The sequence below is a fragment of the Myotis nattereri genome (assembly GCF_964212035.1).
Source record: "Myotis nattereri genome assembly, chromosome: 3".
Classification (NCBI taxonomy): Eukaryota; Metazoa; Chordata; class Mammalia; order Chiroptera; family Vespertilionidae; genus Myotis; species Myotis nattereri.
Window position 1 is genome coordinate 25,035,903 of NC_138077.1, and position 19,390 is coordinate 25,055,292.

Here is a 19,390-nt window from a genome sequence, read left to right on the forward strand (position 1 = left end):
TGTATAATTTTATAATGGCTCTTTAGAGCATATTCTTATCACTTGCTGTTGATGTAGCATAGTTATACAACTAGATTATGGATGAATATTTCTTTAATTAATAAAATATAAATATTCTTTAGCACACTCTTAAATTTCTTGCTAACAGTGCTTGCTGTTGGTGGACATGTACATTGTTATTCTAGTCTCTAAAGTGCAGGTTTAGAAATAGCTTTTCTTAAAGGATTTGTTATATAGTCATGTTAGTAGAGGAAAATCTTATTTTGCAGAATTATTTTCATGTTTTGGTTTTTTTTTAAAGATGGACTGGATTTCTATTATTCTTCAAAGCAGCATGCTCAGAAGATGGTAGAATTTCTTCAATGTACAGTTCCCTGTAGGTATGTTCTGAACCTAAATGTGATTAAATCCAACGAGTGGGAAGTGGATATAGGTCATATCCATGCTTCAGACTGAAACAACCTCTCTTATGCTAAAATATTTAAAATTGTAGCAGGAATGCTTACACAGTTAGTGAACATTTATTTGTTTTAGTCACTTTAAGGGAAGTATTACCCTAAGAGCACATAAGAATCACTTTGGGGATGTAGACTTCACCCTGTGGTAAGCACTGTAGTGCCAGACGATTGATTGAATATCTTTAAATAAGAGAACAGAAGGAAGAGGTAGGGAGCTTTGGGGAGAAGCTTCCTGGAGGAGGAAGGACTCCTAAAATGGGACATTTTCAAAGGTAGAGTTTATATTGAAAAGTGAGATTAGTGTGAACAAAGACTTATGGGTATTAGTGTACCTTCTATTAGATACTGCATATGGATTAGAATGGTCTGAACCTAAGACATGTTTGTAGGTTTTTAGTAGATAAAGTTGAAAATAGTTAGGGTGCGGTCATATTGATGAAGGTTTGAAATGTAAGTGGATGAAATTAGGCTTCTCCATAGCTGACATCAGAAAGCTGTTTCGGACTTTTGACAGTGATGGTTGGATTTGACGAAAATTGATATTTCGAGACCTTATAAGTGAGACATTTGTCTTTTCATTACTATTAATTTTTTCTCTTAATAGATACAAAGCCTCACAGAGACTGATCTCTCAAGATATCCATAGTAACACATACAATTACAAAAGCACTTTTTCTATGGAAATCGTTCCAATATGCAAGGTACTTTTTCTTATTTAATTAATCCGAGTCTATAAAAGAGTACAAGTAATTAATTGGTGTATATGTAATGATTAGCTTTTGGTTTCCTTCTGGGGTTGGTTAAAAATTTAGAATAACTTCCTTCATAAATGATTTCTAACACACTAAGCCATGTGAAAAAGATGTTAAAAAGTAATTACACTTAAAATTGGCATACCCTTTCTTTTAGTGTACTAATTAAAAGGCCTGTCTCAGTTTTTTAATGTCCTTATTCCTTAAAATTTGTGATCCTTTGGGACACATGACAGTTCTATGAAACTTTGAATACAGGGATTGACATTAAAATAAATATCAGTGAACTACTTTGGAATATGTTCAGATTGGATTTTAGCATGATGAAAATAAGCAGTATTGTAGAAATGAGACCATAGAATCATTTTTGTGATTTAAAAACATAATATGAATAACACTTAAAATGTGTAGGTTATCATTTCATTTAATTGTACTAAGGTAAAAACTTGCTTCTAAAAACATAAGTGGATTAAAATTCAACAAATAGTTATTGAGGATCTAGTGTATAGAAGGCTGTGTGTTAAGGATTATGTCTCTAGAGGTCTCTGCAATATAGGATCTTATATGTTGATATTTAAATCCCTAATAATAATAAGTGCCATAATTTATTCTGAGCATTCTGTATAAGTTAATATGTAAGTACTTGAGTATATTTCACCTCTTTATGTTTCATAATAACCAGGGTAAATTATACTAGCATTTTGAAGATGAGGAAATTGAATCTTCTGGGGATTAGATGACTTGACCAAAGTTACATAACTGTAAAATGATGAAGCCAGGATTTATTTGTACCTAGGTCTGTGACTTTCAAGCTTTAAAGCTGTTATCGCTAATTTATAATGTAATGCAATTTCAGGGATGAAATGATGACTTAAAATAGGGTTAGCAAAGTTTTTCTGTAATGGGCCAGATAGTAAATATTTTCAACTTTTAGGCCACGTAGCCTCCTTTGCAACTATTCAACTCTCGTTGTTGCATAAGATAGCCATAGATAATAGGTAAATGAATGGCTGAGGATGTGTTCCAGCAAAAGTTTATTTATAAAGGTGAGCTGTGGGCCAAATTTGGCCTGAGGGGCATATTTTGCAAACCCTGATTTAAAACTGAACATTTTACTGGTGCAGAGCCTGGGAAATATAAATCTAGGTGTTAGGGCATATTTAAGGCCTTGTGTATAAAGTACTTTGAGTGATTCATACAGATAACTGGATGCATACACCATGTAAAGTAGTATTTTCATTCATCTTTGGAGACTCTAAGTTAAAAAGGAAGGACTGGAATAGGTACTGTTAAAGATGCACAGATGTCCTTTTAGTGGAAAAACCTATGATTGTGAATAGATGCAGCTTAAAATATAACCCATATTCTTTTATATTTTAATACAGTTTATAAATAGATACCCCCATTACTGGTATTATTTTTCAATGTACACACAGAGGTTTACTGTTTGGGGCATATTATTAATGTAGCCATGAGAGAGAAACATGTGGCTCCCCTGAAATTTGTTTTTTATGGAGATTGAAAGAAGTCACAGTTAGATTTAGAAAATCACTCTCCTTCTGGTGCTTAATACTTTGCTTAAAGTGTACAATGTTAACATAGAGTGATAAGCATTCACACTTCAATAAACATGAAATAAATTTAATAGCTTGATGAATATGTCCTGAAAAAAAATTAAAGCATTTTTATTAAGAAAAATATCCACATTTTAAGAAGGTAATAGCTTATTTTCTGCTTCTCTAAAAATTCCCTTTTTAGGCCCTTTGTTGACACACAGAATTAAAAATTTAATGTTTTAGTTTGAGCAAATGCACTTGGATCAGGTATGCATTGATGAGTGTTTTTTGAGACTGTTACTTAGGATTAGCTTCACTCTAAATGTTAGTTCTTATGCCTAGGATAATGTTGTTTGTCTGTCTCCAAAACTGGCGCAAAGCCTGGGAAATATGAACCAGATTTGTGTGTGTATTCGCGTAACCAGTGCCATCCATCTCATAGATCCCAATACCCTACAAGGTAAGTTTCCAGAACTGTTTTCCTTGACAATTCTATCTGGCAAGCAGTAATAATTTATATTGTTAATTTTATCAAATTTTTCAATAATATTCTGAAAAACTAGTTAACATTTTTACTATTGTTTCTTACAAAACACTAATTTTTAAAGCTTTTGATAAGTTACCTTGTATTTTTTACTTGAAGAAATAATTCTGCGAACCTTTAAAAATGTACTAGTGTTATGCTATTTATTTTATTTTTTAATTTTAAAAAAATATATTTTTATTGATTTTAGAGAGGAAGGGGGGAGAAAGAGAGAGAGAGAGAGAGAGAGAGAGAGAGAAACATCAATGATGAGAGAGAATCATTGATTGGCTGTCTCCTGCATGCCCCTTAGTGGGGATTGAGCCTGCAACCTGGGCATGTGCCCTTGACCAGAATCCAACCCGGGATCCTTCAGTCCTCAGGCTGACGCTCTATCCACTGAGCCAAACCAGCCAGAGCATATGCCATTTATTTTTACTGAAATTGACTTATTTACCTTATTTTACTTTTGCGACTAATTAAAGTTTAGGACAGTTAACTTTTTGTAATTCAGTAGAACATTTAGTTTAAATATGAATTTTAACTAATATCATTACTATACATAATTTTTAACATTTCCGTGATAAAAACTATTTTTTAAAGAAGATCCCATATTGATAGGTGTCTCCTCAGGATTTGTTTACACCTCCTACTTCTTGATTTTTTTCACTTTTTATTTCTTTTTCTTTTTTCTTTTTTTTTTTTTAATATATTTTATTGATTTTTTTTACAGAGAGGAAGGGAGAGAGATAGAGAGTTAGAAACATCGATGGGAGAGAAACATAGATCAGCTGCCTCCTGCACATCTCCCACTGGGGATGTGCCAGCAACCCAGGTACATGCCCTTGACCGGAATCGAACCTGGGACCCTTCAGTCCGCAGGCTGATGCTCTATCCACTGAGCCAAACCGGTTTCGGCAACTTTTTATTTCTAATAAAAGTTTTCTGTTATTAAAAATTGAGTTTATTTTGCTATTTTCCCGAAAGTCATTTAATATCCTTGTCAATTAGATTAGAATTCATCAGGCAGAGGTATTTTATAATACTGGGATGAACATCTGTCAGGTAAAACTTTTCCATAAATTTTCCATAAATTAAGTGCCTAAGATGACTGATAATGTTTCCTAAATAAAATGTCAACCCATGAAACAACTATACAACTGATGGGATCTGACCTTATATTAAAGTCACTTAGCCTTGTGGTGGTGTGATGGTAATAACTATTTAAAGATAATGTTTGACACCTGATAGTCTCTTGTGCTGTGAGCAGTTTGGGCTGATTTATAGGATTAAATGGTGATTCTAGAGCAGTGGTTCTCAACCTTCCTAATGCCGCGACCCTTTAATACAGTTCCTCATGTTGTGGTGACCCTCAACCATAAAATTATTTTCGTTGCTACTTCATAACTGTAATGTTGCTACTGTTATGAATCGTAATGTAAATATCTGATATGCAGGATGTATTTTCATTGTTACAAATTGAACATAATTAAAGCATAGTAACTAATCACAAAAACAATATGTAATTATATATGCGTTTTCCGATGGTCTTAGGCGATCCCTGTGAAAGGGTCGTATGACCCCCAAAGGGGTTGCGAACCACAGGTTGAGAACCCACATGCTGAGAACTGCTGCTCTAGAGAGTGAGTTGCCCTTGTTGTTCCTGTTGATCTGATGCTTCCCCCTTCGTACATACCAAATTGTTCCTTCTTGTAACACTTGCTGACTTTTAAAACACTTCATTTCTCTTGTTCTTTAATATCTGTGTTTATTCTTAGTGGCAGATATTGATGGGAGCACTTTCTGGAGTCACCCTTTCAATAGTTTATGCCATCCCAAACAGCTAGAGGAGTTTATCGTAATGGAATGCAGCATTGTCCAAGATCTAAAACGCAAAGCAGGTGCCGGAATGATATCAAAAAAGGTAAATACTATCTTGCACATCTTTTTTTTTTTCTCCCTCAAATTATTGTTTTGGTCTCAGTAATTCTAAAATGTGTTTCCAAATAAAGCTAACACCACACTAGATTTAAAATGCACTCCATGTTTGTATATTGTTTGCTTTTAGCATGGTCATTGTGGTGATTATTATCAAGCTTACACTATCTGGTAAGTTTATTTTTTTGTTTAATGTGAAACATTTAAAAAAGAGTTTATTATTATGGAAAAGCATTTTCTTGCTTTACTTTTGTACAAGAGGACCAAGTAACAAGTTAATCTTTTATGAAAGCTGTATTATCAGTAAATACTGAATACATCAGTTTGCATTTCTAAAACATGGGAACATTCTCTACGTAATCAAAGTGTTATCATACTGTTATGCAAAATGCTGAGGTTCCAGAAAATCTCAGCATATTGTTTATGGATTCCAAAGAAATAATCTGGAGGATTGGATGTGAAAGACAGGTCTTTATTAGGACTTACATGTATACTTTTGAAGCGGCCTCATGAGGTGGGGGGACAGGCAGGTGAAGGGGCAGCCAGTACTATTGTTTTGCTGCCACACAAGGTTTTATAGAGTACAGAAAACAGGACATACAAGGGGAGGGGAACATGCATGAATTCAAAACAGTAACTGTTTACAAGCCAGGCTCATACCTAGAAGCCATTTCTCTTTGGCTTTTCTTAGATTGAGTTGCTGGTCAGGTTCTCAAGGTTTCACAGTCTGCTTACAGATGGCCTTCACTATTTCCCACAGGGTGGGAAGGGGAGTTGGAACATGGGAAGGGGCCCATGTTCCCATTTACCATAGACATACATATAAACATTATTATTTAAAATTTCCTCATTTATCCCAAAGTATCTTTGATGAGTTATTTAAACTAGTATCAATTTGGGGATCATACATGGAATGTAAATATTATACCTCTTAAATCTTTTATTTAGTGATAGCTCCCCCCCCCCCCTTTTTTATGATACCAACTTTCTAAGTAGGGCATTTATCTTGTGGATCTCTCATTGTTTCCTCATGATGTCATTTAACTTGCTACTTAATCTCTAGTAATTCCTTTGAGAAAGTGGATCTAAAGGCTTGCTTACATTTATTTTTGGCTAGAACATTTGAGTGGTGATGTTGTGTATTTTCTATGATATATCAAGAAAGAAGTAACGGTTGGCTGTTTCACTGATAGCCAGATCTCTCTATTGTAATATTATAATTTCCCCCCTTATTAGCTGGTCTGCCTTGAGGCAGGGGGTACCGCGGGGGTGAGGCCGACGGAGTCCTAACGAAGCATGCCTGACTCCGGAGACCAGGTTCAAAGACGCAGATCTGAGTTTATTGTTTAAGTGCAGCAACATATATAACATTCCAGACCAATCAGAAGTTTACACCATCCTTAGGGCAACCAATAGTAGGAAAGATCAGGGTACTATGTAGGGGCTCTAGGGGGCTTACTCAGGCGGGCGCTGCCACTTCCCTGTGTGCCGAGGAAGCTTGTATAGGTGGAGTGCGCTCACGCCATTGCATCCGCCACTGCACTGAGATAAATCTCCTGAGCTCTTCCCACATGCCTGACTTCTTTTTTTTTTTTTTTAAATATATTTTATTGATTTTTTACAGAGAGGAAGGGAGAGGGATAGTTAGAAACATCGATGAGATAGAAACATCAACATCGATCAGCTGCCTCCTGCATACCCCCTACTGAGGATGTGCCCACACCAAGATACATGCCCTTGACCGGAATCGAACCTGGGACCTTTCAGTCTGCAGGCCAACGCTCTATCCACTGAGCCAAAGCGGTTACGGCATGCCTGACTTCTTTCTTTGCTTGCTTCCTTCCTTTTCCGCTTCCTTTTCCCCTTTCTCCCTCCCTTCTTCCCTCCTTCCCTTCCTTCCTTCCTTCCTTCCTTCCTTCCTTCCTTCCTTCCTTCCCGTCAGATTGCCCCAAATTTTGCCAGTGGGAACCCCTTGAGAATAGTTTCAGTGTCTTGTTAAAATTTTTTTTCTAGTGGCTTTTATTTATTTTTTTTTAGAGCAGTTTTAGCAAATTAAGAGGAGTTCAGAAATTTCCCATATACCCCTCCTCTACACATGCATAGCCTCCTCCATTCTTAATATCCCCTCATCAGAGTCTTCCTAGCCATGAACATGGAATTTCTCTACATTTATTTAGCTGTTTTTTTATTTTATTCATCAGAGTTTTGTAGTTTTTCTCATAAAGTTCTTATATGTATTTTATTAGATTTAGACCTAAGTATTTCATTTTGGGGGGGTACTAATATAAATGGTATTGTGTTTTTAATTTCAAGTTCCACTTTTTCATGTTGGTATATAGGAAAGCGATGGACTTTAATTTATGACCTTGTATCCTGTAACCATGCTATATTCTGGTAGTTTCTTTGTTCATTCAGATTTCCTACATACTATACAGTCATTATCTGCAAACAAAGATAATTTTATTTTTTTCTTCCCAATCTATATATTTTTCATTTTCTTTTCTTGTGTTTTTACATTACCTAGGATTTCTAATAGGATAGAGCATCCTTGCCTTGTATCTGATCTTAGGGGGAAATCTTTGAGTTTCTTGCCATTAAGTACATTAGCTGTGTTTTTTATATATTCTTTATCAAGTTGATGAAGTTCCCCTCTGTTCCTACTTTACTAAGAGTTTTTAACATGGATGGTGTGTTGGATTTTGTAAAGTGCTTTTTCTGTATTGATACTATCATAATTGTTTTTGGTATGATTGATAGAATACATTAATTGATTTTCAGATATTAACCCTTTGTGGTCGTATTAAATTTGGACATGGATGTCGTACTGGTTGGAATTAATTTCCATTGAAAGAGCAGTGATACATAACATGGAAGATTATGAAGGATAAACAAGATTTATTAATTCTTTTTTGTAACTACGTCACTACTAGTAGAATCACTACAAACGTTATCATTTTCTACGTCAGAGTCAGTATTCAAGGTGCCAAAATAAAACTCTTCATCGTTACTTTTAGATTCGCAGTACACTTCTTTCGGTAACTTTCTTTTTGCCATTTTGGAGTTTATTTTGAAATATCTTAACAAGCGAGAATGCCTAATTACAGTTAAACGTAACTTGTAAAGCTTTATTTGAAATTCTGCAAAGTATCTCCGAAGCTTGTCAATTTCTTCACTCTCAAAAGGCGACTGACTCGCCAAGGTGTTTTGCATGGCGAGTGTGGAACGACCGTGTTTGTTTATATTGAGTTTCGATATCTCCGATTTGTCAGGGCAATGTTTTGGTTCGTGACAAGGTCGCTTAGACACTTAAGAGCGTTCAGAGAAATGATGAACTGATACATGAATGGAGTTAAGATTCGTACGGTTCCTTGCTGTGGTGGCTGAGAGCAGACATACGACCAGAATGGTAAAAAACCTTTGGTGGCTGAGAGTAGACAAACGACCGCAAAGGGTTAAACCAGCCTTGCGTACATGGGGATAAGTCCCACTTGGTCATGATATACAGTTCTTTTGTATTTTGTGGAGGATTTTTATATCTATGTTCATGAGAGAACGCTGGTCTGTAGTTTGCTTCCCTGGTAATGTCTTTGTCTGGTTTTGGTATTATAATAATGGGTGCCCTTGTAAATATGTTAGGAAGTATTCCGTCTTTTTCTGGAAGAGATTGTAGAGAATTGGTGTAATTTCTTGTTGAAATGTTTGGTTAGATTCACCAGCAAATCCATCTGGGCCTCGTGCTTTCAGTTTTAGAAAGTTATTAATTATTGATTCAATTTCTTTAATAGATATAGGTCTGTTCCTATGTCCTTTTGACATGACTTTCGTAGTCTTGAAAGCATCCTTAGTTTCTTGCACAACACCACAGTGTTTAGGTGTTCTAGAATCACATTGTATAGTTTCTTACCCTATGTCTGAAATCAGGTATTTCTTCAAGGATATAAATCTGTGTTTGTTTTTTACTATGAATTAGTACGTAGATACCCCTATTCTGTATACTAATGGTGCTTATATTGCTTATTTCTAGAGAAGTAATATTGTGTTTTGAGGCAAAAATAACTTCTGATAATTTTGGAAAATCAATGGAAAGGGAAGACCAGTTATTTTTCACATTTTTATTTATTTATTTATTTATTTATTTATTTATTTATTTTCATAGAAATGTAGGTTTATTTCTATAGAGATATGCTGAATACAAAGGGCTGAAATAAATGAGTAAAATAATAGAACATTTTAATAAAAATTAATATATTTTCTTTTTTTATTTATTAATTAAATCTTTATTGTTCAGATTATTACATTTGTTCCTCTTTTTTCCCCCCATAACTCCCCTCCACCCAGTTCCCACCCCATCCTCCTCCCTCACTCCCCATCCACTGTCCTCATCCATAGGTGCACAATTTTTGTCCAGTCTCTTCCAGCATCCCCCTCACCCTTCTCCCCCCCAAGAATAGCCAGTCCACTCCCTTTCTATGCCCCTGCTTCTATTATATTCACCAGTTCATTCTGTTCATCAGATTATTCACTTGATTTTCAGATTCACTTGTTGATAGATGTGTATTTGTTTTCATAATTTGTATCTTTACCTTTTTCTTCTTCCTCTTCTTAAAGGATACCTTTCAGCATTTTATATAATATTGGTTTGGTGGTGATGAACTCCTTTAGCTTTTTCTTATCTGTGAAGTTCTTTATCTGACCTTCAATTCTGAATGATAGCTTTGCTGGATAAAGTAATCTTGGTTGTAGGTTCTTGGCATTCATCACTTTGAATATTTCTTGCCACTCCCTTCTGGCCTGCAAAGTTTCTGTTGAGAAATCAGCTGACAGTCGTATGGGTATTCCCTTGTAGGTAACTGAGTTTCTTTGTCTTGCTGCTTTTAAGATTCTCTCTTTGTCTTTTGCTCTTGGCATTTTAATTATGATGTGTCTTGGTGTGGTCCTCTTTGGATTCCTTTTGTTTGGGGTTCTCCGTGCTTCTTGGACCTGTAAGTCTATTTCTTTCACCAGGTAGGGGAAGTTTTCTGTCATTATTTCTTCAAATAGGTTTTCAATATCTTGCTCTCTCTCTTCTTCTGGCACCCCTATAATTCGGATGTTGGTACGCTTGAAGCTGTCCCAGAGGCTCCTTACACTATCTTCGTATTTTTGGATTCTTTTTTCATTTTGCTTTTCTGGTTGGGTGTTTTCTGCTTCTTCATATTTCAAATCTTTGACTTGATTCTTGCGATCCTCTAGTCTGCTGTTGGGAGTCTGTACAATATTCTTTATTTCAGTCAGTGTATGCTTAATTTCTAGTTGGTTGTTTAGCACAACATCGAGGGTCTCATTAGATTTCTTGTAGATCTCATTAAGTTTATTGGCAGTTTCTAGAAAATTCTTGAAAAACCTTAAAAGTGTGGTTTTGAACTCTATATCCAGTCGTTTGCTTTCCTCCATATCTGTCATTTGTGTACTGTTTCTTTGTCTCCGCATTTTTTATGCTTCGCTGTGTTGATAAAGGGCCCAGTGGTTCAGCCTCCCCAATTACCTGAGGAGGACACTCTTGGTGCACCCCCTTGTGGTCTTTGTGCACAGTCTTGTTGTAGTTAAGCCTTGATTGTTGTAGTTATCACTGGGAAGAATTGACCTCCAGGCCAATTGGCTGTGAGAATCAGCTGTGTCTGCAGTAGGAGAACTTCTGTGCTGGAGACACCCCTCTGGGGCTAGACTTGCTTCAATGGGGCTTTGGTGCTCATTGAGTGTGCCCTCTGAGTGTGTCCTTTATGGTTCCACGGAGCTGCAAACTGGATGGTCCCACTCTGACCTCTGGGTTTCCTGGCTCCTGGATCTCTAGGGAGGTGCTAATCTAGCTTTTGCCTGAGGCTATCCAGCAAAAGTCTCCCTGCAGGGCTTGGGCGGGGCGGGTCCCACAGGATCAATAGGGCGGGGCTAGCAGTTATGGCTGCTCTCAGTCCAGCCCTCAGAGTCTCTGCTTCTCAGTGTCCTGGTAATTGCTGCAAGCCCCTTGGAGAGAAAGCTGCCCTCGAGTTCCGACCGATGCCAGACAGTCCCGATTCTCCCGTATGAGTTTGGGTCCCTAGAGACTCGCCCGGAACTGGAGCTCAGAGCCTGAGACTCCCTCCCGATTGAAAACGACAACCACGCCCTCAGCTGCCAGCCCACTCCGCATGCACCTCCGCACCTTAGTATTTTACTTCAGCACTGCGCCTCCTCTGAGTCTCGGTATGCTTTTCTCTTTCCTTCTAGTTGTAGGATTTCCACTCAGCCAGCCTTCCTGTGGTTCTGGATGATGTCCGTTCCGTCTTTTAGTTGTATTTTTGAAGTGGTTGTTCGAGGCAGCAAACTCCGGTGTTTACCTATGCCGCCATCTTGGTTTCTCCCCTCTTCACATTTTTATTTAAAATAAAAAATGTAATCAGATTACTAGGAAGAGCAAAGTTTTATCATTTACAATAAATGTAGAATACCACTTTTCCTTAGGCAAATGTAAAACCAGATAGCATATATTTTTGGTTTTCATATGTCTCTTGTAATTATAAGCAGTCTGGTAGCCAGAAAGTGAATCCTGTTATATAGGATTTAGTCTCTTTCTGGTAATTCACTTTTATAAAAACAATTTCTATCCTGAACCTAAGACTTTTTATATCTCAATTTTTCCTTTTATCACTACTTCTTTTCAGTTCTTTGAGATTCTGTAGTTCTATCTGTAGAACTAAGTAAGTTCTAAATTTTGGTAAGTTTTTTCTTACCAAAAATTCTTAGTATTGCTCTTGATCTTAATGTATCTGTTTTTGTTAGTAAACGATCTTGGCATGTGCTGTACTTATCTGCAAGTCTGAATGTCAGTTACAGTTGCTTGTAAAATTCTGTGTTGGAAGGGGACTTGGTTTTCTAGTTTAAAGTTTCAAACTTGGGATGTTGTTTCTGCAATGGTTTTTTTTTTTAAATTTTTTTTTAGTGTTAACACTTCAAAATAGTTGGCATCCAAAAAATAAACTTGATAAAGTTTTAGGTTCTCAAGTAAGTAGTGTGGCCACTAGGGTTGCTAGAATGTTTTGTCTGAATAATCCTGATTTTTTTTTTTTAAGTTTATGTGTAAAAAACACAAGGGGTTTCTTAATATTGGACTTAAGATTCCCCTATTTTCCCAGTTACTCTCTTTGCTCAGTCTGTATTGGCCCATCTCTCTGTGAAAACATTTCTTATGAAAATTCTATATATGTGGCCCTGGCCAGTGTTGTTCAGTTGGTTGGGCTTCCTCCTGTGCACCAAAAGGTTGCCAATTCGATTCCCTGGTGGCGGGGGAGTGCAGGAGGCAACCTTGTTTCGCTCTCACATTGTTGTTTCTTTCTCCCTCTCTATTCCTCTCTCTAAAAATTAATTTTAAAAATGTTTTTTAAAAATTCTACATATGTCTGTTTTTAGGTGACATTGGTATATTTTATAAAAGCTTTGACTGAAATCTTAAAAATATTTTATGGATTTTAGGAATCTTTTTTTATACTCATAATTAGAGTAATTTGTTAATTTGTCAGTGTTTCAAAGATCTAAAAAATAAAATAATTTCTGTTTTTAAAATGAAAATTAGAAAACCAAAATCATTGTATTTGTTTTCTAAGAAATGCATTTTGAGTTCCATTTTCTTTCCTGTTAAGCATACCCTTGGGGAAGTCTGGGTACAGAAAACATCTGAAATGGATACAGATAAACAGTATTTTTGTCGCACTCATTTGGGACATCTTCTGAATCCCGGGGACCTGGTATTGGGGTTTGTATTATTTTACAATATTTTCAGTTGTCAATTTACATTGCAGATTTTCTTCTGGAATCAGCAAAGCTATCTATAAATACTAAAGTTTATTCCAAAAAGAATTTAAAAGTTCCCTCTATTGATAAGTAAATTAAACTATGGATTGGACAGAAGCCCGTACTTATTCCATTTGGTCGTCATCTTAAAGCGTTATTTGTTCCAAAATTTTGAGTATCTGAACTCTGAGGTTGTATGGTTAGATTATATTTACAGCTTTCCGAGGGGAGTTTTTATTATGCATATGCTGCTGCTCAGACATTTCACTTTTACAAAATGGCAGTCATGTATGTAAAGGGCCTTTACAGGCATAGGATAGTCCTTTCTGATGCAGAGCTTATCATCTTGCCTTAAACATTACTTTTGCTCTTAGGGTTTTAGTTAGTTTTACTAGAGAATGAGGGTGTTTTTTTGTTTGTTTTATTATAAACTGAATGGAAAAATCTAACAGTCCTTTAGATTGATATATAATTCTGTTTTGCTTCTTTACAAATACACGGTGAGATAGACAGTAATAGATATGTGAAACTCAGATATAGAATGCATTGTTATCTTTACTATGATATGTAGAAGCTTGTTCACTGTATTTGTACACTGCAAAACTTTTGAAATTGGTACGCATATTAAATGTTTGATTTTAGGAAGAACTTTTAGGTGATCATCCATAAAATAAAAAGTTACATGGAAAGGGAAAACGTATTTGCCATTAAGTATTTTATTATTTTCATTTCAGGTTTGATTTGGCAAATTGTAACGTAAATGATGAACATGTCAACAAAATGAACTCCGATAAAGTCCCAGATGTGGTAAGGCTTTAGATTTTTCCCTTTTTTCTTGTGTTAAAGAGGATTGATGTAACTCTTATGGGTAAGATGCACAAGTTCACATTTTAAAACTTAACAAATCAATTCAGAGGTTTCTTTTGAAATTGCACTTCAGGTATAATAGCAAAGGCCTTCATTTTAAGTTAGCACTTTTCAACTAGTGTGCCACAAGATTTTTTAAAATTTGCAATACCTGACTGCTAGTCAGATGCACTGACCTCTTTTCTCTTAGATTGTCAAATAAAAAAATGACAGCCAACACAACAATAGCCGTCTGGTATGAACGAATCAAAAATATATTTATTTTTTTGTCAAATGGGCAAAAAATAGATTTTTTGGTGTGCCACAGAATTTTAGTAACTAGTTTATGTGTGCCATGAGATGGAAAAGGTTGAAGGTTGCTGTTTCATATGATTTTTCTTAGTGGGGAAAACCCAAGATTTAAAGAGTTCTTCTGTTGCTCTTATAATTAAATTATCATATTCTATCAAAATAACTATTAATAGAGGAAAAAAAGAAATTTGCAGCTAAAGTCAATGACCTTTATAGGTTGGTTATTCAGGTTCATTCTTTTAGGCCAGGGGTGGGCAAACTTTTTGACTCGAGGGCCACAATGGGTTCTTAAACTGGACCGGAGGGCCGGAACAAAAGCATGGATGGAGTGTTTGTGTGAACTAATATAAATTCAAAGTAAACATCATTACATAAAAGGGTACGGTCTTTTATTTCAATAGTTTTATTCATTTCGGCCCATGGGCCATAGTTTACCCACAGCTGTTTTAGGCTCAGCTTATTTCATGTATTGTTCAGTTAGGAAGGCATTTAGAGTTGAACTCTTTCTGGTTGGAATATAATTGCAGTTGAAAATGATCTTCACACTAGTAAGTCTTAGAGAAAGAATCTGACCTTTGGAAAAAAACCTGTTAAATTCTAGCATCTATATCATAAAAGGCCAAATGAGCAGTGGCTCTCACTGTGGGGCGGGGCGGGGCGCCGCAGTGTGCCCACAGAGTCCCAGGAGCATGCGAGGCATGTGAGGCGTCGCGAGGTGGCGGACATGGTCCTGATGGCAGGCTAGGCCTAGGGGACCCTACACCGCATGATTTAATTGTGCACTGGGCCGCTAGTGAGTTTATAGGAGTCATGAGCAACAGTGAAAGATCTGCTTCCTTAATCTTTTAAAATAAACATTGATCCCTTTAGCTGTGGGCAGAATAAAGTCGTGGTATAAGGTAGACTCCTCTCCTCACCACCCAGTTAGGCTTCTGTTAGTTAATAGATTAAGATATAGAAGCATGGCTTAGGTGTAAGTTGGTATTTCTAAGTAGGTCATAAAAGCAGATCATGATGGTCTTAAAAGATTTTGTATTGTGTAAAATTATTCATTCTGCAATTTTATTAAACTGTTCTAGGACATACGTTGTGAATGATATATATAGTTCTGCAATTAGTGGGAATAAAAGGGAGAAAAAGTGTCTGTGATAATGTTTCAGAATGACTTATGTGAATGGTACCTAAAAACTGAATGATGCTGTAAAAACATACCAGACACCTGAAGTTTTTGGTATGAAGGAAAACATTTTTCAATTACTAAAAAATTGTAGTAAATTTTAACAATTATACAAAAAAGTCTGAATGCATTCTCATAAAATAATAAGTACATGCAGAAAAATATTAAAAGTTCTCTTGACACTGCCTCTCAATCCCTCCCTACTCCTTTCCCCTATGGTATAACCACTGTCATCAGTTTGGTGACTTCCTGGCATTCCCATAACCTTTTGTTTTTTATTTTCACTGGATTTTGAGGCAGTGTTACCTAGTTCCCATTTTGTATAACTTTGCAAATATTTTTGTTTCTTTTAGGTATTAATCAAGAAGAGCTATGACCGTACCAAACGTCAGCGTCGTAGAAACTGGAAACTGAAAGAGCTTGCAAGAGATAAAGAAAACATGGACACAGATGATGAAAGGTCCCACTTTTCTTTCAACCTGTGTTTGTCTCAAAGGAAATTCTTATGATAAATCTTTATGGTTTTTAGATTAGAAATAGTCATCACACAATGATCCTTGCACTCAATTTTTTTTCTTACCAATGTTTGATAGAATTAGTATAACAGTATAATGTCATTTAACACAGATTTAAGTATTATTTCCTGGGTTATGACCTGACAATTGCAGTGTTATTGTAAACAGTTTATTTGAAAAGACAAAATACAGTAATAGCAAGTGAGTACTATGACCTGGGATACAAAGAAAATGGGTCATTGGTATCAAATATGCTATTTTCAAAAAAACGTAAGGAGAAATGAAGATATTATGTTCTAGTAAAGTGTATTAGATAATTTGAAAAGTGGCCTTAATGGTAAAGACATTGATATCTAAAAAAATGAAGAGTTTAAATAAAATTGTGTCATTAAGTGTGTGTGAAACAGCAGTATTTCTAAAACATTCTCATGTAATTTAAAATAAGTATGTATTAAATGTGTAATCATAAATTAAGTAGGTGTAAGTATGCATTTGACTATTTCATTTATAGTCTTAAAAGTATATTTGAAATTTTGAAAGAAAAAACTTTAAAAAAATATTTTGTTGATTTTAGAGAGGATGGGAGAGTGAGAGAGAGATAGAAATATCAATGATGAGAGAGAATGGTTGATCAGTTGCCTCCTGCATGCCCCCTACTGGGGATCGAGCCCATAGCCTGGGCATGTGCCCTGACTGGGAATTGAACCATGACTTCCTGGTTCATAGGTTGATGCTCAACCACTGAGCCACACTGGCCAGGCGAAAGAAAAATTTTAAAAAAACTCATCAGAATATTTAACATGCATATTTGAAAATCGGGTATTATTTTAAAGATTGTAATACTTGTAACACACTTACTTACCTTATACTTGTGAAAATGAAGAAAATATGACTTTATACTTTCTTGGTAAAGATGAAATATTTAAATGTTTCTTTCTTCTTCTATAGGCAATACCAAGATTTCCTTGAAGATCTTGAAGAAGATGAGGCAATTAGAAAAAATGTAAACATTTACAGAGGTTGGTGTTTAAGTGTTTTGTGTCTTCTATACTATATAGATGTATTCCCCCATAGTAAGTATTACAGTACCTTAAACTGATTCTATAAATTACTTTTATTGTGTGTTTTTTAAACTATTTATTGTGTGTTATTTAAAAAAAACTTGTGGAACAATAAATCTTATTAAAATGTTTCCTACATCACATTTGCATCCTAGGATGATCTCTCAAGTTGTTGACCCCTATACTAGTAGATATTTATTCATATACTTATGCAGCTCAGTCATTCAATGAATATTTGAATGTCTGCTCTAGATATGATATAAGAGCTGTGGATATAATATGGTTAAATAATAGTAATGATGGTAGGGGCTGGTATTTGCGTATTTCCGTATTTGTATTCATTTTAAATCCTTGTGTTTTTTTCTTAGATTCCACCATTCCTGTGGAAAGTGACACAGATGATGAGGGAGCACCTCGAATTAGTCTGGCTGAGATGCTTGAAGACCTTCACATTTCTCAAGATGCTACGGGGGAAGAAGGTGCCTCGATGATGACATAATGAGATAATGTTGTGGATGGTTTCCATATCTGTAGGCTCAGGATGTTGGATAAAAGAACCTTTTCTATTTCATTTATGCCTTCATACTTAGAGAGGAGAAACTTAGTTTTAAACCTAAATAAATAGGACTATTTTGATTGCCCTCTCAAAGCATTGAAAAAGATGGATGGCTTAGAAATTTTAGATAAAAGAGTATGGAGAATACTCCTATTACTGATATTTAGGCTATTTTACCTGTAGGATTTGATTGGTTCACTTTTTTTCTTACACAGTATTTTTACATAACAATTGCGCTGGGTTTAAGGCTTAAAAGTTGTGATTCCTTGGAGGTTACCTAAGTCTGAAAGCATAAAGCAGGCTTTTACATTCTTTTTATATTGATTGCTTTAGTAAAAGAGCATATGATGAAACATTTTTAATATGAACTTGTTATGCACTTTGATCCACTTTAGATCAGTTTTATGTTTTTGGGGTAGGGAAGTTGGGGTTCAGTTTATCACTGGACATTCAGGAGGAAAGTAATCATTTTTATTAACACCTTTGAAAGTTGATAAATTGACCTGGCAGTTTATTAGAAGAAAATATATTTAAATTATTTGTGGATTTGTAGCAAACATAGACTAATTATTTAAAGGTTCAATAACCATTTGTACCTTTGTTATTTTTCCCTATGCCAGCAGCTTAGGGCAGTAGTTGCTTATGTCGTTGAAATGTCTTCCTTTCATTTCAAAGATTTTGCTTTTAAAATTTTGGTTTACAAATTGAGAGGGAAGGGATTCTCTCTCTATAAGTTTCATCATTGAACACATAACCATCACAAAGAATATTAGAAGTCAGCGTATAGATGATGAAGTAGTAAGAATGATCTTCATGCTTTATAAAACCATGAATCAGATTTGAATGAGGAACGCCTTCCACATCCTTGAAAGAAAAGAGCTGGCTGGGGTTTTGAAGTGTTCTCAGAATGAAATGGTAAGATCCTGTTTTTGTAAGCGAGATCATACTTACTAAATATGCCAGTCTAAGCGCTAATTTAAAAATTCTAGGTATACCACTAACAAAGGAAATTAAGTGCTGAATGGAACATTTTCCTTTTTTTTTTTTTAAAGATCAAACTTCTTAATTCTGAAGTTATGAATAAAGGCCTAACTTTCTGTATGGCTTGTTTTCTGTCTCCATATTTAAAGTTTCACTTGTGGTCTGTGTTTACTTGTTCTATGTAAAGACTTTAAAAAGCATGAAAATAAAAACATTTTCCCCTTCTTTGTGTCCTTGAAGTGATTGCATCAGTGTTATATTTAAATGACAATATCTCATGTAGTTTTCCAAACTGGAATTGCATTATTTAAGCATTTGTCATGATTTTTTTCACTGAAAAATATAGTTGGCCATTAATCTGTGTAGTCTTCTCTTATGGATGCCATGTCTTTCTAAGTAATGTCACTTACCGGTTGAAATAGGTTGTGACAGGTGCAGCAATGTAGCTAAGAGAAAAGCTGTTTGTCAGGAGTTGCACAGCTATAAAGCCTTGATAAATCTGCCATTTTAGAGTATAGTGAATAGGCTATGGATCTCAAAATACTCTTGTGATGTTCCAGAGTTGCTACAATTTGGGAATGCTGGTATTAGTGAATTTCACAGGAAGCTGATGGGTAACCCAATTTATTGATAGGAGTAATTTCTACATCAGTATGATTAATTGTCTTCTTTGGAGCCAGATCTGCACTTGGAAACTGCTGTTTTATAGGCAAAAGTCAATCGAGCCAGGAAACAATTGAGGGAGAGAGTTGCTTGTGTAATTCCGATGTTAAACCAGCATCAAGCTAATTGCTTGCCACAGCAGAACCTGGAACTCGAGGCTGTACGCTGGGACACATCTATCTGGTCAGTACTGAATCAGTGCTAGAGTTTGGACTCTTAATTTATCCTTTCAATTACTTGATCTGTATG

General features: G+C 35.5%; 1 protein-coding gene across 3 annotated transcripts in view; it reads left to right on the top strand.

Annotated features, from left to right (window-relative positions):
* NMD3 (NMD3 ribosome export adaptor) overlaps window positions 1-18,703 on the top strand; it is a 101,338-nt gene extending 82,635 nt beyond the window's left edge. For all 3 annotated transcript variants that reach the window (XM_081086783.1, XM_081086781.1, XM_081086782.1), the window contains 9 exons: window positions 302-380; window positions 1,063-1,159; window positions 3,109-3,226; window positions 5,068-5,213; window positions 12,880-12,992; window positions 13,765-13,837; window positions 15,719-15,825; window positions 16,829-16,899; window positions 17,310-18,703. In XM_081086783.1, the coding sequence (XP_080942909.1) occupies window positions 302-380; window positions 1,063-1,159; window positions 3,109-3,226; window positions 5,068-5,213; window positions 12,880-12,992; window positions 13,765-13,837; window positions 15,719-15,825; window positions 16,829-16,899; window positions 17,310-17,440 (935 nt within the window). In that variant the 3' untranslated portion in view covers window positions 17,441-18,703. The remainder of the gene's footprint in view (window positions 1-301; window positions 381-1,062; window positions 1,160-3,108; window positions 3,227-5,067; window positions 5,214-12,879; window positions 12,993-13,764; window positions 13,838-15,718; window positions 15,826-16,828; window positions 16,900-17,309) is intronic.
* The last annotated feature ends 687 nt before the right edge of the window (window positions 18,704-19,390 follow it).